General features: G+C 37.5%; 2 protein-coding genes and 1 long non-coding RNA gene across 3 annotated transcripts; 1 reads left to right on the plus strand and 2 right to left on the minus strand.

The window, feature by feature from the left end:
* Positions 1-4073: 4073 nt before the first annotated feature.
* LOC147408737 (uncharacterized) lies at positions 4074-4586 on the minus strand. Its single transcript, XR_015171393.1, has 2 exons — positions 4395-4586; positions 4074-4359 (listed from the first exon to the last, which is right to left on the minus strand). It is a non-coding gene; the product is annotated as an uncharacterized LOC147408737 (long non-coding RNA).
* Positions 4288-16701, plus strand: LOC147408738 (uncharacterized). Its single transcript, XM_086421348.1, has 3 exons — positions 4288-4427; positions 4794-4864; positions 13175-16701. The coding sequence occupies exon 3, from the start codon at positions 13303-13305 to the stop codon at positions 16315-16317; it is 3015 nt and encodes a 1004-aa protein (XP_086277474.1). The 5' UTR covers positions 4288-4427; positions 4794-4864; positions 13175-13302; the 3' UTR covers positions 16318-16701.
* A 2057-nt stretch (positions 16702-18758) lies between these two features.
* On the minus strand, positions 18759-20116 carry CIP8 (COP1-interacting protein 8). Its single transcript, XM_086421361.1, has one exon. The coding sequence runs from the start codon at positions 20071-20073 to the stop codon at positions 18943-18945; it is 1131 nt and encodes a 376-aa protein (XP_086277487.1). The 5' UTR covers positions 20074-20116; the 3' UTR covers positions 18759-18942.
* Positions 20117-21477: the final 1361 nt, after the last annotated feature.

Below are 21477 nucleotides of genomic sequence, written 5' to 3' on the forward strand. Positions count from 1 at the left end.
GGGGGTTGTGAGTTGCAGATCTGACCATAGATTGCCATATGTGGTACACTTGGGATCAATCGGTAAATGAATGTTGGCCCATTCTTGGTGGACCTACGTGTTAGATAAAATAGAGAAAGTAGAATATGATAATAGGGATATTTATGAAAAAGTGATCAACTTTTGATGAATGTATGACTTTGGCTAACTTTTCATTGTAATTACCAGAACATGAACAATAATGAATTCAGAGATTTTTAAAGTGATTATTTCATAGGTTTACAGTGACAATTTCACATGTTTAAAGTGACTAATTGGAAATAGTAACCTTAAAATCGTCAAATTAATTTTTGTTCTGAATTTTTTTTTTTAAAATGAAAGCGTGATCATTCACGTTTTGGTAATTAAAATGAGCAGTTGGCCAGAAACGTAAATAACTCATTTTCAGCTCCTGAAATGGTAACTCACCCATGAAAATATAAAAGATCGAGATGACGTAAGATAAATATATTTATTTTTAAATACACAAATATTAATCAACAAAAGCTTATTGAAAACGTTGGTTCCAAAATATAACAAATTAAAAGTATGTTCTTGTGATAAATTTGTCAAATCTATGTTCAATTTTATTTTATGGCAAGCATTATAATCATACAGAGATGATAAACTACAATTGGCAATCGCTTAAGCTTATTTCATATTAAAACAATTCCTTTAAATAGAGGTAAAGAATTACTAAGACATTTTCAAATGGAAGGTCATTGAATCCCAAAAGCTGATCGAGATGAAATTAAGTACCACTACAAAGGGTGTTGTAATTAAAGTCAAAAAATTGGTTTTTCATCTACAATAGACAATATGGCTTTTAGATACATTGATACACATCACACTAACTGTCTACATTACATGAAAAGGGGGTAAATTCGACGTCAAATTCCATCGAATTTAGCCATTATACATCTTTTAAAGATGTGAGAAGTTGCTAAAATACGAAAAATGGAAGGAGATGAACGTCAGATTACAGAGTCAATCACGGCACAAATCTTGAGGTGTGAGAAATCTAAAATTTATTCTACTGATATCTGTGAAACCATTTTTTACTCACAAAATTTCATAAATTGCAAATTTTCTTTGCATAATTGTTAAATAGTTTAATTGGTTTCAATGTTCTACTAATCAACTTGATTAATAGACATTTCCTTAGTGACAACCGTTGGATTAGAGAAGGAAATGTACTCGGGTTTTCAAGAGTAATCTAACATTATCTATACCATTAATTCTTGGAAAATGCTGAGGTGACACGGTATTTACTGCGATTCTCACAATTTTGATGTGGGATGTGCATATAACCATAGATGTGTTTCCTCGTGATATGAGTAAAAACCATCTACAGGTTATGAACACATGTCCACGTCAGACTTGTGAGAATCGCAGTAAATCCTGTCACCCCAGCATGACTCTTAATTCTTTAATACAAGTAATGTTATTGAATTTGACCGATTCTTAAAAACCTATAATTAAAAGCAAGGCTTACAAGACAACAAGCATGGGTTGAGGTCGAACCAAGCTCAACCTAATCTAACTTGACTTTGGGCTTGAGATGCTGAACCTAAACCCAACACAAGGTACACACTACTCGTGAAGCCTGACTTGTATCTATGGTGGCAATCTTAACACGACTCAAAATTAGTGGGTTTGGATCAAACCTAATTGGATTTGGATTATAATAGTGTTAACCCATCTAACATAATTATTAAATGTGTCGGATCTGGTTTAGGTGAGTCAACCTATTTTGACACGTTTAGTTATTCTGTCATTAAAATGTAGTTTTAAATATATGAACAATTATTTAAGAAAATTTTAAATTATCCATTTGTGGTGACAAAATGTAGTTTATGTTTTGTAATACTGTGTGATTTTATCTTTAGTTATGACATTTTATTTTTAGTGGTGGAAAGGGAACTTATTTTTTTCAATAAAGACTAAAATTTTATTAAACATAATATAAATGGGTCGAGTTAAGTATACCTATTTATAAATTGGTTGGTTTGTTTTAAAGTTTATGACATGAAAATGGGTCAGGTTTGGGTTTGGTAAATTTTCATAAAATCCTTACCTAAACACATACAACCTGATCCATTGCCACTCCTACTTGGATCCATGAAATTTAATTATTCTGTGAATACGAATATCCCCCAACATAAGTTTTCAAAATCTTCACATATTACCTTATTAAAAAGGCTTTTGGAAGGTAGAAAACTTAAGAAAGGTAAAGAGTAGAAACTGTCCTAAAAGAACCAATAAAAATAGAAAATATAACATATAGTACTTGTGATACATAATATCAGGTTTGAATTGGTTGGTTTTATCCTAAAAAAATTGCTGACTAAAGCCAAGCCCACAACTGGGTTAAGCCCATGATTCTTGGATTGAGTCCGCCCATGTAGCACTCTTTTCACCAAGAATAATGATTAATTGATTCCCCCCACATGACTGTGCGTAAAACCATACATTTCCTCGGGATACACAATAGCACGGTTCTATGCACAGTCTTGTGGGGGAGAGTTTTTCAAAGAGGGAATTAGAAAATCATGACTCTTTCACTAAAGCCATTCAAATTAGAGTTAGGATCCATTACAGTGTTCCGTTCCTATGATTAGGTGTTTACATGACATGTTTTTGTTGAAGTTTAAAACACTTTGGGCTCTTAACCAAGCTATGCACATGGTGTGTTTGAACTTCAATAAAAATGTGCCGCATAGACACCTAACATTGTTATAGGAACGAGACACCATTCTGGATCATGGCTTTTCAAATTAAGGTGGTTGAAAGTGATTAATTTAGTTCAATTTAATAAGGTTTAACAATAGGTTTTAATTTTTAAAGAGTCGCGACAAACTGACTTGAAATTCACTTGCTTGACGTTGCATGTGCATAGAACCATAGATCTTTTTCTTTTCGGAGACACTAGGAAAAAGATCCATAGTTCTACGTACACGCCAAGTCAAGCAAGTGAATTTCAAATGCCTTATTTCGAGTCAATTTATTATTAGCCTTTTTAAAATGATCTGTTATAACAATGTGATAGTAGGGACAATTGTAGAAGCATTATTAGATATCAAATATTAGCTCTATTAATCCGAGGATTAGTATTTGTTGGTCAAATGAACATAAAATTTAGTTGAGTAACAATGTTTTAAAAAGTGAAATCTCATAATTCTGCCGTCATTGTTTCTACATTGTTTTTGAAAATCTTAAATTGTATTATGTTTTTTACTTGTCTCCATAAAAAATTGTAATATATGACTCTTTCAAAACTTTATAGAAGTTCTTTTAAACCGTATCTAGAAATAATAATTATTCACAACAAACATAATCCACTTTGCAATTCAAGTACTTTTGACTGGTTGAAATTTTTGCAATGTATCATTTTAACCATGTAAGAGTTGGTGAGATGGGCAAGATCATGCTTCAAGTTGGAGGTTTTGAGTTCAACTACCACTTCAAAGGCCACTCTCAAGGATTTATCCCAGAAATTATTTGGTTAGTATGGGGGAGAGGATTGCATATTCCCCGAGAATTAGTTTGGTACTCTTAAAAGTTTAGGATACTTTGATTTTTTAAAATAATAATAAAAAAAAATCCACAATCTCAAAAGAGTGTTGAGATATGTTTTCTAGGGATCCGACATCCCAAAGAATTTTCTTCCCATCCCACCCGTTGGTTGGACATTGGACAATTCGCTGAGGACTAAATATTTCGGAAGAATATAGAAGAGCCATTGATTGAAACTCAATGGACATTACATTCTGTTAGACTACTGTCTTCATTTAAAGTTTTAAATAAATCTGTCACCGGCTAGTGGACGAAGGCAACCGGACAATCCGGTCGCTTTTTAGCCGACCACGAAAATTTCGCTCCCTAGTGAAGCACTCAAGCTGCGTCACCAAATCCCGCGTGCCTGTAGCACGTGCAGAGAATTAAACGAAAATAGAAAAAAAAAAACCAAAAACGGAGCGAAGAAGAAACGTTGCTCCTCTGGTTCGAACCGGCCACAAACCGACGGTTTTTTTTTTCTGAATAGAGAGAGAGAGAGAGAGAGAGAGAGAGAGAGAACAAAGTAGGTTTTCAGAAGGTAGAGAGAGGGAAGAGAGGTGCGCAGGTTAAGACGGTGGTGATACGAAGAATAAGCCCTCACTCACATGTCTGGCACGAGCTAGGGTTTCACAATCTCACAAACATAGTAAACTTCACCTCCGTTGCTTGGCCCATTGATTCCTTCTTTATTTGCCGAGCTTTTCTTTTCTTTGTTATTGGACGCGTGCTCTATCTCTTACCTCACTTGCATTAATGGCGGTCTTCCTTATCTGATAATCTCCACTTTTATATACCCACTTCACCTCCCAAGGCCAAACCATCAACCAGGGTTTCTCTCTATGAGCGCTCTGGTAATCGTCTCTCTCTTAATTATATGCTTTTCGATCTTCTTAGTGAAATTGAGTTTCGTATCGGAGATCATCTTCTCTTCATTGTTTCGGTTTTTTATTTTTTTATTTTGAGTTTCTGTGGCAAGGAATAAATTTATTTATTCATGTGTTGTTAATTTTAGGAGAAATTCGTTTTGGTTTTATCGTTTACCGATTGATGGGTGTGTGCCTGATCGATATTAGTTCCAGTTGCAGATTTTTCTTTTCTAGGTTTCCATGATGATTTGGGATTTTGGTTATAGTTATCAGCCTACATGTAATTTAGTTTAACTAATTCTGATGCTTTAATAGGTTTCATATTCCTAATCCGGTAATTATTGTTGGCAGATTCGAAATCAAGCTTTACAAACAACAATTTGTCGTCGTCTTCAAAAAAATTAAGGCATTGAAGGCTTCTGGTAATATAAACACATAAATAGCTTTAGTTTCTTGATATCGGCTTGTGCATGTAGTTTTCCACTGTTGTTGATTGATTTTCACAACTATTGAATTATTTTTGTCTTTGCTGGTTTGCATGGTGTGGATACTGCATACTAATGCAATACACGTCAACATATTAATTCCAACATGGAAGGATCATAACCTAGAAATTTATACTTAGCGATTTCAATTTGAAAGCATCCATAAGTGGAATGTTTGGTTGTATTAGGCATTGACAATTTGCTTTTGGAGTAACTTTTATGGGGGCTTTCTTTGTTTGATTCCATTTACTCAAAGTGTTCTTGCTTGTCTATTCCTTGGATTATTTTCCGCAAGTATGTTACTTTATATTTTCTGAAAGAACACGACAATATACCATCATCATCATCAAAGCATGCTACATAATAACTAGGATGGACTCAGGATTCGTGTTAGGAGATGACAAAACATGCAGCTTAATACACATCTCATTTTTCGGATCAAACTTAGCAATGCTTAAATTGCTTGATCTGGCCAGTGCCAATAGACAAATAAAAAAGAAAGCACAGCACACTTATTAAACCAATTCCATTCCTTTCCCTTGGAAAGTTCTCTGTGATTGCATTTAGAACTGCAACTGTTCATGGAATTATTTTGAGACTGTATGTGAAAGCATCTATAAGTGGAAAATTTTGTTGTTGCAGCTTTTATGATGACTAGTTTTACTGATTTATTTAGTGGTCTTTTTAAAAGAACAAGGGCACATATTTTGTTTCCTTTGGACTATAAGAAATGAGCACGTCGAGAGAATCTAGGAATAACTCCAATAGGGGGTAATATAAATTAAGTTGAGATGGTTTGGGCATGCACAACATACATCAATGACTGTCTCAGAGAAAAGCTCTTTGGTATACGTTGAAGGCCCTAAAAAGGGGAGTGGAAGGCTGTAAAGCATGTGGGTGAAAGTAGCACAAATAGATCTGAAGATTCATGCTTTCATAGAAGACATAGATCTAGTTAGGGCTTGAATGGTAAAACAAGATTTATGTTGCCAAGGCCAAATTATTAGGCACAAGGTGTATGATTATGATGATGGAGGCATGTGGTAGTTCCATTTAAGAAACAGTTTCTAATGCACTTTTACACTTCTTAAGGTAGTACACACAAAGCTCTTGCGGCTTAGGTTTGTTTGAGTATCGCCAATCTAGAATGACAAGTTGTAAAAGGTAGAAAATTTTGATACATTGGCTGAACCGTGTCTCTGGACCTTAGGCAAGTCCTTGGAGATCAATCTTTTAGTTCTAACATGAATGCAATGACCTATATTAGAACGCGTTATATTACTAGGCATCTGATTAATTGTAGTGAAATATATGATAATTGGTCTTTGTTGGCTTATTTGACGTATCTCTCAAAAGGAAAACATTTCGTATTTCATTAACTGGGACTGCTTTTTTTTTTGATAAATATAAATTGTATAAATAAAAAGAAAGGGAGGCTGAGGTAGCCCCCAAACAACAAGATTAGATAAGCAACATGGGAAAAGCAGAAAGAAATCTAAAATACATGCCCCGCGGGGAGCTAATTCACATCAAAGATATCCCAGTTAAAAACAAAATCTTGGAAACGCACTCCCTCAAAGTCTTTGATATCCATTACTTAAGCCTTTTTCTCTGTGCAGTTCTTCGATTATTTTTCTGCAACATGGTTATTATCATTATTATTATGGTCTTCATCATTATCATCTTATTATTGTTTGTTTTGAAAGTGTGCATCAGCTTGTTTTTAGGAAGAAATACCTACACTACTCATGCTAACCTACTCCGTACTGCTTAAGTTAGTTTTTTTTTTTTTTGATAAGTCCGTACTGCTTAAGTTAGTTGAAATATCAATTGGTTGTTTTGACAAGTTTAGGGAGTAAAAATATTTAGAAAAACAAAGTATTAGTTAGACTGACCAATCCAATTGTTTCCCTTTTTTGCTTTTTTGTGAATCCTTTGTGTACTAATTCTAGCATGAATGCATGTATCAAAAGCGAAAGTTCATGAAATTATGACTACATTTTTACATTAGAGTATCTATAATTGATGACTTTGGTCATATTAAGTGTCTGATTATTTCTTATTATAGTAAATTTTATGGTAACTAGTTTTTGTTGATTTATTGATGGATCTCTTTAAAAGAACAAGATCACATATTTCGTGAGGTTTGCCTTCTTGATTACCATTTACTTAACTACTACTAAGTGTACGATGTGACTGATCTATAGAAGTAAAATTTGGTCAGAAAAAAATTACCATTACACTGCCTGATCCATAATTATGTGATTTTGTGAAATTTGATGCAACCATGAACTGGTACAATTGATAAAAATTTTGTTGCTCCAACCAATCGTTCCTATAATTTTGGGACTATCATTCCTTTTTTGTTGTTTGAATTTGAGATTCTCCCTATATTTAACTAAACGTAGTGTCCAAAGAGAATCCTAGTTAAGCTATAAAAATGTTTGACCCTTACTGATGCACGTAACTTCTATATTGATCCACATTTATATTTGGTACATGTAGAAATATTTATTTATTAACTTAATTTTCCTTTTAATATTTAACCCTTGAGGGAGGGGACTTGATTATGGTAGTGAGGAAGCAAATTTTGTAAATTCTTTTTAATTGAGAGAGACATATATGGTATAGGACAGAAGGGAATGGTTCAAGGCTAAGGATAAGAAGTTCTCTGTCAAGTCTTTCTATCATTGCTTGCTTCCGTCGCGTGAGGTTTCTTTCTATCCAATTATTTGGTCCACTATTATTCCTTCTAAGGTTTCGTTCTTTTTATGGCTTGCCTCATTGGGTAGAATTCTCACCTTGGATAATTTGATTACTCGGGGGTGGATTACCCCAAAATTTTGCTATCTTTGTTCAAAGGATGGGGAGTCTGTCAATCACATCCTTATTCATTGTTCTTTCTCCCATGCTATTTGGATGTTCTTTTTATTCCGGTTCCAGATGGAGTGGGTTTTTCCTTTATCTTGGTTTGCTCTATTAAAGGGGTGGAGTTTTAATACCTTCTCTTTTAGGAAGAGACATCTTTGGACTATCCTCCCATCCGCCATTGCTTGGGGTATCTGGAGAGAGCGCAACAACAGAGTTTTTCACAGCAAGGAGAGCTCTTCTCACAAAGTGATCTTAGAGATTTTGGGATTACTTTTTCTTTGGTCTAAGATGAGTAAGGACTTTGAAGGAGTATGCTTTCAAGATTTTGTGTTTAATTGGGAAGGCGTCTGTGAACCTTAGATTCATGGCGACTTTGCTTTCTATGTATTGTTTTTCTTTCTTGTTGTTTTCTTGTTGTGATGTTTGGGGGGCTATCTCAGCCTCCTCTCTCCTTCTTTTTCTTTAATAGAATTTATACTTATAAAAAAAAAAAAAATATATGGTATAGGATTGATGCAATTAAGGTTGATTGTCATAGAGGGGAAAAATGAAATTAAAAAAGGAAAAAGAAAAAGAAAAAAAACAAATTATACTTTGTCTCTCATCACCTTAGGCAAGTTGTTTTATTTTCTATTTTTTGGATCGGTAGGCCTATTTTTAACGAGGTTAGTAACTCAGTGCTGACAAGATTTGAACTCGGATTACCTATCAAAAATAAAAAAAACCCAGGTCTATGATTTCATCACCTAAAGACTTTACCAACTAAGCTAACCGACACCTGCACCTTAGGCAAGTTGTTGGTGGGCAAGATATTCAATTTGACTTGATTTAATCTATACAAAGCAAATATTTGGAAACTTGTATTTATATATTTGAATTGAAAGTGTTGATAAATATATATTTAATCATTGACCAATTCTCCCATTACCTAAGGTCATTTAGTATTCAATGACCCCATGACCCAAAAGTGCCACATGGCACACTCTTTTCAGCCTACTGAATCCATAAAGAATTTTTCATCATTTGGTGGATGTACACACCTATAACTAGCTTGATTGATGGATTTTTAGTCATTAGATGTGAACATTTTTCATTAAGGGGGGTGAATTTTTTTTTTCCCCATATGGTTTTGGATCATGATGAAAATGTTCAAATCCATTGGTTATGAGTTGGTGTGTTTAAAGGCATTGAGATGCCTTGGGGGGAGGCTTATTAAAAATTCCCCAAATCGCAAGGATGAACGTTAAAACAATTGAGGCGTATGCCTCAGACCAGTAGATGCCCTAAAGGTGTACACTTCAGTATGAAGCATGATTGAGGCGTATGCTTTTGGGCGGAGGTATACGCCTCATGTTAAGGGGGTAAAAGAGGAAAAATAATAAAGTTGGAAGGGTATTATAAAAAAAATCTTTGAGGTTAAGAGTGTAAAAAAGGAAAATTAATAAAGTTGGAGAGGTATTATTAAGAAAGGGGGAGAAGAGGAAAGACAATAAAGTTTGAGGAGTAATATTGGAAAAGGGTAGAAGAAGAAAGAGAACAAAGTTAGATATTTTTGGAAAGAAGAAGAAGACAAAAGGTAAACCCTGCCCTTAAGATACATTGTTTATGGGGGTATAAATCTTGAGGCAAAGAGAGTGGGACCCACCGTTGTGTTTTATTATATCGATGATTGTAGTAAATATTATCAATAGAATACTTATTTACTTTGTTTGTATTCAATGAATAACTTTATTGCATTGGTTGGAGTACATAAACGAAATTGGTAAGATTGTTCCCTTATACAAGGAAATTCTAGTTGCCCACCTCTTTGCTAAGAGGTTTGCCACCTCATTAGCCCCTCTTGTCTGGACCCAAACTAGGTCCTGACTCGTTCTTTCTATATGGTTCTGACTCGCAATTATCTAAGTTGACTCTGTTTTGTCGTTGGATGCCCAAACATTGAGATTGAGCTTTAAACCATGTTTCCATGACTTCCAATAATCTTTTTTGATGTTCCATAAGTGGTTTTCAATATTTCATTAGTGTCTTTAGCTATCGGTCAAAGCGAAGTCTTGTTTTTGTCGAGTTGAAAGATAGGCTTAAGACATTTCAGGCTTGGAATGGTGATATCAACTCCAGTCTAACTAAGGCTTTAGTCTAATATAGCTTGAGTCTTAGCTAGAATTTTCTTAAATGACATAAATTGATATTGGTTTCTTAGAATATGTTGAAAAGAAAGAGTGATAGAAGGGTGTACATGCACACTAGAACTTTGGAGGGATGTCTTAGAATTCAAATTTGTAGTATATGCAGTACAATTTTAGTAAGAATGTACGAAGGATGTGATGGTAGGTAAGATAAATGAATTGGTCATACCCCAAACCAATTTGCACTTCAACACTCTTAGGCATAAAAAACAAGACGAGGAAATAGATTGCAATACTAGGAAGGGTGCTCTTAATCAAGGTCCTCCCGTTGAGAGATAATCTGATATATCATGTCTGTCGGTTTTGGTATGCTAGGCATATTGAAGTCTATGGTTATCATAAGTCCATTGAGGTGGATTTTACATGTGTAAGTGAAACCCTTGGCAACACCGTGAGTAGGGGCATGTAGGTGCAGGTTGAAGGATCTACATGTCTTACCAACTTAGCTAAGTTGGCGCTTCGTACATTTCTTTCATTTGGTCACATTACCTGCTTGAATAGCCCCAAGAGAGATTTACAATCCAAGATTTTAGCATTCTTTAAGCTAGAGCCTGTCTATTTATGATATATGTTTTGTGGTTTGTTGGAGCACTAAAACTGGGAGGCAATGAAAAGTGGACTTCTTATGGATTACCATGTGAGACGTGACAAAGAATTCATATCATTAAACTGATAAGTGGCTCATTCATTTTTATCCATGGACAGTCCACAGTTGACGGGTATGATAGGATCAACTAGGGTACCGTTATTATCAAAACATTCTTCTTTTAGGTATCTCCTTGTAACAGCTCTGGTCTTGGTTTATTCCATTGGGCCATCTGCCAAGTTCTTCCCCTTCTAAACCCTCCTGACACCAGCCATTCATTTTCCTTACAGTTGCTTGACCTTATCTAAAGTACCAATCAAACAAAACATATTATTTCATCTTGCTTGGCATCTGGGTGACTAGACTGTCCAACCAGTTTTATTGGAGGTGTTTCCCAATTGAAGGAATGGAAGATAACTGGTCAAATGATATGTTGAAAAGGCACAAAAAATCAATCCTTTCATTCAGTCCTATGTCTTCTGTACTATTTTGATGTCCCTTAAGGGGGTGAGACATGGTTAGATTCTTCATCCTGAAATAACTGAAAGCAGGGATACAGCTCCCATGGAGTACCCTAATTGGTGCGCAACAATAGAACAATATATGGAAGGGAGACTTTTCCTGGTCAATGTCTTCGGGAGATTTAGGATGGAGGAACATGAATCCCGATCCTTCATTTCAGGCTTTTGACTAAATTGAATGGTGGAATGGGATTCTTTCAGCCGACCTGAAATTTTTGGGATTGGCCTTTGATGAAGATGATGATGTCTCCAGGAGATTTAGAGGAACCAACCATCTCCCATTGTACTGCTAAGTTAGAGGGAATACACATATTCTTCCAAAGATTTAATTGTCACGGAAGATATGCTGTATCAGACTAAAACTAGAAAGAAACTATTGGCACCTTAAAAAAGATAACATGATATCTGAGTGGCAGGCTTCTTTCTGTTTAAATCATAACAGGTCTATTCTTATGAAGGATGTTTATGGGATCCTAGGTTTTGAGAGCAGAAGCAAAAATTATAGTGTGGAGGTAAGTTTGATCAACATCTCAATCACATGATTGCTGTGTGGTGGTTGGTGGGAGAAAGGGAAACTAGAATTTCCCACTACACTTTTCCACCAATCATGTCAATGGGAGGGATCTTGTGCCCTTTGTTCAAAATATTATATTGTATTGGAATGTATTGGCTGATATGTATCGTTATCAACCGAGACCGATAAAAGCATTGACCCCGAAAGTTTGAATGTATTGGTTGAGACTTAACTGGTTTTTTGGTTGTCTGAAACATTTTCTCAAGATGAGATTTTAAACCTTCCTTGTGCCTGCGTATTGCTTTTAATGCCTGCCATAATACATATTGTGTTTGGAAAGGTGATAATGGTCAAGATCATGTTTCATCTTTAACATTCTATGAAACTGACCTTTTCATACAATTTTGAATCCTGATTTTAACTCGTCAAAGAGTTTGTACTATTGTTGAACCATCTCCTGTTATCTGGCATAGTCTTCATGTGAGATGTTACGGCTATTCATTCGGCACCTCGTATCATTTTACATACTGAACTTGTTAAATGGATATCTTATCTATTTATGAAGGTTACACAAATTTGATTGCAATATTTAGTTTATAAATCTTCTCAGATCACCCAAATGTTGTCAGGATTCAATATATGTGCTTTGCTTAGAATATCAGCAACATGTTTCCATGTGGCTTTGGGTAGTCAAAGTGCATAACATGGAATTGTATTCACCTCAATATAGTGGCCAGTGGCATTGTTGATACAGAAGTTCTTACATGTGATCTGGTTTTCATATGAAGCAAGATAATCTTCTTTTCTTGTATATACCAACTTTAGTTCATCAGTATCGTTGTCACCAAAGCCTTGTCACAAATATCTGTGATTGGCTTATATGCCGGCTTTAGTTTGAAGGATTTCGTTTGATATTCTAATAAAGTATGTTCTACCATTTATATTTCATAATTTCCCAGTTCCTCTGCAAGAGAAGTTATTTTATGAAATGAACCCTGGGGATTACGTGCTCTAGGGTGGGACAATGGAAGATATCCCTTGTCCGTGCCATACACATGGAAAACATGCAAGGAGTTTGAGACCCACCATCAAATGGTCAAGATCATCAGAACATATCAGCCTCAGTTATTTCCTAGGATGGACCAGTTGAATGGTGGGTTTCAATTCTTCAGAATGTGTCCACAATTATGTCATTCCACCATTCCTCATGGACAATATTTTCTTGATAACTAGTCTTTAGACTGCAAATAGTGGTTGTATTTACATTTCTGTAGGACAATACCATAACTTGCATTTTAAACATGTCAAAAAGAAAACAACTTGGGTTGCGTTCTTTATGCCCGGTTCATGTTCGTGTGACATTTATTCATGTATGTATGATGTGTGGATGTACATATGTGTATATATTCATGGCTTGATTCAGCATATGGAATTCGAGAAATCTTATTGCTTTGTAAGCTTGTCCTGCTACATATCTTTGCTTCTAATACATTAGATAGATTTGACCATCATGCATCATTACCAACTATATTGTTCATTCGGCTTACCAGTTTAGGCTATTTGTTGCAGGTAACAACATAAGTTTGATCCAGAGTCTAAACTGACTCTGTTCTCCCTTATTGCTAGGAGTAGAAGTATTAGATGTTACAAGTACTGCGTCGAAGACTAGAAGTAGTGAACTGTTGTGCTAAAACATTATGACATTAGAAGACTTTTTTACCCTGAATGAGATGAAGGATGGGTTCACGGTCCTTTCTAGAGTTGAAGAACTGATCTCTGTGATGCAGAAGGACCAAGATTCTGTTCTGAAGAACATCAGTGATGCAGCTAGACAATGGTCTACTGTTGCAAGTACTTTATCAGCTACAGAGAATCAGGAAAATCTTGATCATTTTATTCGGTTGGATGGACTCTACTTCCTTAACAGGTGGCTTCAAGAAGCTCAAAAGTGCATTGACACAAGTGACACCTCTGTTGAAGAATCTATCAATGCGCTGTTGGGAGCACTCAAGAAGCTGCCCATAGACAACAAGAAGTCAGTTTCTTCCGGAATTGGGTTAACTGTCAAGAATCTTTTTGGACACAAGAGCTTCAGGGTTCAAGAAAGGGCAAGAGCTCTGTTTGATAGCTGGAACCAGGGACGGCACAATTTAGCAGATCACCAGGATATTTTGAAAGATAGTGGATGCGAGGATGACAGGGCTAAGCCAGTTGATTCAACGTTAGCTTTGGAGAGTGGGTGCTTGGAACATTCTGCTGTTGATGCTAATACAGTCAAGGGAAGCAGTGATGAAGATAAGCATGTAATAGAGCCGACTGGGAATGAATGTCGGCTCTCAAGAAGCTCAGATGGTTCTCAGTCGGAGAATGTTAAAGATGTACAAGTCACTATTTCTAATACTCAAGTTATCCATTGTACAACTTTGAGCCAGATAGATAAGGAGGATGGATTTCAAGGAAATTCTCAGGGCTCGTCTACTGTGTCGACCCCTTGTCAAGAAAGCATTTCTATGATGGGAGAATCATCTACATGTCCTCAAGAAAGAACTACCTCCATTGAGATTTGCAGTTCTCCTGTTCCAGTGGAAGATAATGGTGAGGGGAGGTCCTTAGATGGTCCAGAATTGAAAGATTTTACCGATGATGCAAAAGAGATGGATGCAATAAAAGGTATCCCGGATAAATTTGGTGAAGAGGAAATGCGTTCTGTTTCTACCTCATCTGGACCTGAACTTGGTCCTGCTGCTGATCCTGCAAATGCACAGCCGTCTGTTACACTACTTAAGTCAAGTGTTGATGATGCCAAAGAGAATGATTTCTGTCTAAAGAAGGTTCTGCATGCTGGTCTGAATGATGATCTCGAGACTTCTTTCTCCAGGAAGGAGGATATCAGAGCAGTTAACGATGTGAAAGTACCTACTCGTGATTCAATTTTTAAGGAGGGGGGAGGAAAAGATTATGCAACGACCACTGATGTCTCAAAGCCAATGAAGGATACCCGAGTCTCAGGGATTGACAAGAGGTCTGAGATGGAACTTGAGTATGGGGTAGATGATGCTCTAGAAGTAGCTCGACAAGTTGCTAGAGAAGTAGAGCTAGAGATGGAGGATTACAGGAAGCAGTTTTGCAGCTCTTCTTCCGAGAAAAATTCAGAAGATAGACTTATGTCGCCTAGTAGCCCTGATTCAATAAACAGCGAACAAGACCAACCTGTGACAGGGCCACAAAATGAAACAACAAGCAAATCAAATCCTCCTTCTGGATTCTCTTCTCCAAATGTAGAAACTCATTTAATGAGCCCAGCGAATACAGACAAGAAGCATGTGGAATGCATGCACGAGACAGACTCATCCCAGGTCACCGAAGCTGTTCAAGAACCAGCATATAAAACCGAGAAGGGCCTCTGCAATTTTGATCTGAACGAGGAGGTCTGCTCAGAGGAAATGGATCGTCCATGGACTCCTCGCTCTTCACCTATCACTGTTGTTTCTGCTTCAAAAGCAGCTGCTCCTGGATTGCGTGCGGCTCCTCTCCATTTTGGGGGGGAACTAGGGTGGAAGGGTTCTGCTGCAACGAGCGCTTTCCGTCCTGCGTCTCCTCGCAGGACTCCAGAGGGCGAGAAGATGCACTCTGTTGAGCGAAGCAACCAGAGTTCAAAGCTAAGGCGTGTCTCTGATGAGCGAAGCAACCAGAGTTCAAAGCTAAGGATGGATCTCATAGATGTTGATCTGAACGTGGCCATGGGTGACGATGATGGAGTTCGGAATCCACAATTTGGGAAACAGATCGCAGTATCATCTGATCTCCCTTCTGGAGAATCTTCTATTGAAGTAAGTTCGAGAAGGGCAGAGCATCACAAGTTGGATTTAAACCTCGTTGGTGACTACGAGGATGCTCCATCATCAGGTTGGAAGTCAGATGGACAATCCCTTCACAACCGCCGAAATGGAAGCCCATCCCCGGCCTCATCGTCGTCATCGCTGCAGCCTTCCAAGAGGAACATAGACTTAAATGACTATCCATCTTTCTGCGATGATTTTAATGATAAACAATCTGGCCTCGGTAAGTGTTCCTCACTAGACAGGAAACCTTCTGGGGGGTTTAAGATCATGGGTACTACAGTGGAGGTGAATGGGAAAGAGTTTGTCCACCCAACTCCGCCCCTCCTCCCAAATAGACAGATCACTGAAATCCCAACTGGTTCGAACATAGCAAGGTCAGGTGGTTCTGTGGGGATGCGGTCTGGGATGACCTATACATCTCCACATTCAATGTTTGGATACAACGGCCTCACTACAAACTCCATGACGTTCTCTCCTGCCACATATGGACCTGGCTATGTGCCTTACATGGCAGATTCAAGGGGTGCCTATATGGTACCACAGATAATGAGTTCCCCAGCAGTTGTTCCGCCCTCCTACTCTCGACCGCAGACTCCTTTGAGCATGACTGGCCCACTGATGGGTTACAATGGGGCTGGGAATGCCCCGCCTGGCTTTGATTTGAATTCAGGCCTGACTGTGGTGGAGGCTGAGAATGGGGAACCTCGAGGCTTGAGGCAGCTATTTGTTCCAGGGCAGAGCATGCTAATGGAGGATCAGATGAGATCTGTGCAGCCTCCGAATTCAGGGATTGGGGTGAAACGAAAGGAACCTGATGGTGGGTGGGACCAGTACCCTTTCGGCTATAAACATCGGTCACCATGGCCTTGAGAGTTTTCTTCCCACCATGGGTTACCTTTATTTCTTAATCTTAAATCTCTTTGTGGGGAGCCTCTATTGGTTTAGGGAAAAATAAATAGTGAATAAAAAAGAATGAATTGGTAACTTACATACAGATATGGCCCAGAAGAAAGATGAGCCCATTGTCTTATAAGAGAGGGATTTAGTTGATCTGAAACTGGAGGATAGATGGATACAGTCTGATTCATGAGATTGTTTGTCTGAGAGGACGATGAAAAAGTGTAGGCTTAGTTCTTTGTTTCCTGTTTTCATGTTTTAGTTTTCAGTGCTTCATAGAAGGCTGAGTTTATGTGTCTCTGTCTCTCTCTCATAAGTATTGATAGAAAATGAATGAATTGGTTCTCTTTCTTTGAATGGGTTTTCTTTCTTTACAAAGCATTTTTTTTTCACTCTCTGCACTGAAGATGATGGTTAGGTGGTGGCTCACTAATTTGGATGGTCTGATTCTGATTCTCAAACATCCAAGAAGTGTATTGTTTATTGAGATGATTCAAAGGTTTTGTTAGTGTTTCAATCCAAAATGTCCTGTTTGAATGCTCATGAGCTGTGTGACCTTGAGCTCCACGGACGTTGGTTTCTTTCCTGTCTGATAATGGGCAAGGATGGATAGGATTGATGAGGCCTCTGGGTGGTTGACATTTGAGCTCTATTAGCATTTATTGTTTATGAGGATTGATGAGGACTCACGGATCTTATAGCAAGAATTTGGATATGTTGATCTCTGGTCCAATCAAAAGGGTGCATGCGTTGGCACAATGCACACAATCATCGTTTCACATAAGCAAGGCTCTTTCTCAGAGTAAAATGGTGCAATTGGAAGGTTTTTTTTTTTGAGCCTTGAAATCAGTGTTGCATCTTGCATGTGGATTAGCTCCTGTTTGCAAGGTCGGGTAACTAAGGTCTTATGGGCACTTAGTACTACTTACAATCCTTGATGATGATGGAGATTGGATGGCTATGATTATCTGAAATGTACTGACTTTGACTTAAGAGATCCCTCAGTTTGAACCTCCCAAAGGGTAAGAGGTTCTGCTTGGATTACATGTATGTACACTATTTGTACTGCATTTGAATTAAATATCTGATTTCAAAAGGAATTCTCACTTGTACGACCCATTGATCATCATAACAGTGCACACAATGGGGTCTACACTTTCACCGATCACCATCATCGTCATTTGTTTTCTTATATTGGTGGCTCAAGGGAGAGTTATCAACTCTCCTTCCTTAGAAGTTACATTCCTCATGTAAGTAGAGAATTATAAATCCTTAAAAACAAAATTGAGAGTAACAAAGACTTGGAGGGTTACAACTTTCTAAACACTTTTGGATATAGTAACTATTGAAAGTGACCAATTTTCACATTCAACTCTCTGCTTCCAAACATGCCCTAGATATAATTCATGCAAATTGTGATTAATTGTAGAGACTAATTCTGTCTTTTTTGGATTTTCTATGTCAATTGATAGTTGTTCATTTCTCGCTCTTTTCAATTTTTGAAGTCATATTACCATTGAACAACTCACAATTTTAATATTTTTCCTAAAGAGTCTGATCATGTAAATCCTGCAAATTATTATAATTAGTTGTAGTGGATAATTTTAGGTCTTTTTGGTGATTTCTCAGTTGTTTGGTAATGAATGATTTATTTCCCAGTCTTTTCAAATTTGAAAAATCATTACTACCATTGAACAACTCAAGAATTTAAGTTATTTCTGCCGTCACCTTCCTCTCTCTTCTTCTTCTTGATAAGCTCATTGACTACTGCTTAGAGACTTAGCAGTTGATCCTTCCACCATTCCTCCTCCAAACCTCTCTCCAAGAAATCCAGATTTTGTTGTTGGGGCGTCGTGGGTAAAATTTTTTGAAGAAAGAGAACCATCAAAGCTCCACCCCCCATCTTCCATACCCTCTGCTGCTATCTTTCAGCTCTAGTGAGACCTCATAACAGCATGAAGTAAGAGAAATTTGGCCTCTTGGTGGGGGTTCAATTGATTTGCTCCCCACACACGGTCTTTGATACCCAATTGTTCATGAGAACAACAGACCATGTCTTTCTACCACGGTAATCTCACCTCGAGAGAATCTCTTCAGGCTTGGGAAGAGATTTACATTCCAATAGTAGCAAAATTGCCAACCAACAATTCATATATATACCATAAAACAGAATGTAATTGCATTTGCTTGATCTAAAGCTACGCTGCCTCTTCGATTGAATTAAGATCATTCGAATCAACTCTCCATCCATCCCTTTCCCTCTACCTCTAATCAATGGATGATGAAAAATCTTCAAACTTTGAACTTTATAGAAACTAAATCAAAATAGATTTCCTTTAGAAAAAAAATGTGTTGGCCTTCACCAAGATCACATCACAACAAACACTAATTCAGAAAAAGAACTACTTGAGGCATCATAGAAACTGAGACACAATTAAAAGAAAAAAAAATTATTTACATTCATAAGAGGAACAGAACAGGAAACATATCCCACATTTCTTCCCCTCATTAACATTGTATCAACAACACAAACTACAAGGACAACAAAGGTAAAAAAAAAAAAAAAAAACCAGAACGATCACAGATATACCGATTTGATTAATCGGAGATGCTATTATTCCCTCCGGAATTCGAGGGTCCACCATTGGCGGATGTAGTCGATCTCTTCTTCCTCTCCTCTTCATACTCTGGATCGTCCGTGGGCAACTCAAACCTACAAACTGGGCAAGAATTCCTAGACCCCAACCATGGCATAATACAGTCTCCATGGTACCCATGCCCACAAGGCAATTTCTTCGCTTTATTGCCTATCTCCACTGATTCCTTACAAATAGCGCACACCAGATCTTCCTCCGCGGTGACCTCCACTGTCCTCAACGCCGATACAGCCGATCTTGCCGCCGGTGGAGCTCCTCTTCCAGTTCCCCCATCGATCTCCACCAAATTCTGCAATAACACCTGATACCCCACTGAATCGATGTAATCCTCCGGAATCCCTATGTAATCATCCGATTCGGGCCTCTCAACTCGCAATTGAATAGCGTTGTCTCCTAATCCCATCAACATATCCGACCAATCGAGGATCCGATTCCGTCCACTTGCAGCCCCAGATTCAAAATCCCTGATCCGGAGCCGGAGGAGTCCGCTGCGCCTCCGACGCCGATCTCCTTCGTCTTCATCTTCATCTTGATCTTCGTCTCCGATCACGTTATCGAGACGATCACCATCGTTGCCAAATTCAAAATCGTCTTCATCGTCATCGTCATCTTCTTGGTTGTTGATCCACCCATTAAGCTCTATTCGAAGGAAATCTTCGGCATCAGAGGGATCAGAGACGAGATTGGGAGGTTGTGGAGGGGGAGCTTCGTCGTCGTCGCGAGGCGATTGAGCCATTAATCGAAGGACTTGAAGGAATTGGTTGCTGAAAGACGAATCTTGGCTGCGATTAGCAATCAGTGGTGATGGTGGTGTGATGGAGATCGATTCAACGAAACCGTTCTTACATTCGTAACAGATTATATCTGGGAGATCTGTTATGGTTTCGATGGAGACTCGCTTGTCGCAGCTGTAGCACCAGTACTGTAACGGTTCAGAATCCGATACAGACGATATTGGTGGCGAAGATGGGGTTTCGGCCATGGTTTCGCACACAGAGAGAGAGAGAGTTGACGAAGAAAGCGGAGAACACTTCCGATTGGCTTTCTCGCGATGGAGCAAATCCAATCTCATCCGAATGTTTGGTCAAGTGCGAGTTACCGACAGGATACGTGGGAGACATGCAGGTAACTTCAACCACAATATGTGGGTCCCTCTAAACTGTGATATTCGATCATCCATGATAAAATAGTTTTCTAGAGACACTTTCCTTACCAAAGTAGTAAGATTTTAAGATCGTTTAGATCAAGTGAATTACCATACTGGATTGCCAACACCACAGCCTCTAGATTTCAAGAAAAAATCTGATAAAAAAAATTTAAAAAAATAATTTTTTTGAGGATTTATACAAGGTTTTGAAGTTTTAAAGTTTTAAAGTTCATAGGATTTTGTCCTCTACAACACGGTGGCATCAGATCTAAGGCTGTCAATAGATCAGATTAAACCCAAATTTCAATCCAATAATTTCGAGTTTGGATCGATGATTTATATTATGATGAGGATCGGATCCGATAAGTTTTTAATTTGATATCTTATTGGATTGGGTCAGTTAAGGCTTCGATTTGATATCTTATTAGATCGGATATGAATTGACCATGTCCAAATCCGGTAAGGATCTGATCCAATAAAATGTTATAAATTATACAAAAGAAAATATTATTATTTGTTCAAACAGATGAAGTTTACTTATATTTTGTACATCAAATCGGGTTGATCAGATGCAAATGTTGTTCGATTAGATCAATTTTTTGAATCCGATCCATATCGAATTGGTAACAAATCAACCTTGATCCGAACCATTAATAATCCTTTTTGGATCATGTTTTTGGATGGCACAAGATGAGCTCAGCGACCCTTAGTAAGATTTCAATCTTACTAAGTAAGACAAACTAGACTTACTTGTACAAATAATGGACTTTTTTGACTTTTCTAGTATCAAACGACAATGGACCTTCAATGTCCAACTTATTCTCCATTATTAAGTGGACGGCTATAATTCTGCCATCAAGATCTCCAAATGGTGGGCATGGGTGGTGGGGCCTAATTACTTCGTAATTTTGGTAAACCGTTAAAGCCTTTAACACATATTTCAGTGAATATTTGGGAGCTCAAGTAGCAAGCCCTCAGCCAAAGCTCAACTCAATTCCAACATCAAGTATGAGTTCATTAAGCCAATCTCAGTCTGAACTTTAACCCTTTAAACTTACGTTGAGTTCGGATTAACTCGAAATTGGTAGTTTTAGGCATGTTGGATTTGTTAAACAAACCTAATTTTTATGTTAATCAACTGAACTCTTGGGTTTTTTTTTTCTCATTCCTTTAAATTTATGTAAAGCTTGAATCTTCATGTTCAAGAAATATATAAAATGCATGATTAATGATAATCTGATGCTCCTTTTTTCAGAAGCCCCCCCCATACGCTCCTTGACTTGGTAGTTACATAATCATAAATATTTTTTTTGTGTATCCCAAGACAAA

This window comes from Akebia trifoliata, chromosome 2, assembly GCF_017979445.1.
Source record: "Akebia trifoliata isolate Shusen 1 chromosome 2, ASM1797944v1, whole genome shotgun sequence".
Classification (NCBI taxonomy): Eukaryota; Viridiplantae; Streptophyta; class Magnoliopsida; order Ranunculales; family Lardizabalaceae; genus Akebia; species Akebia trifoliata.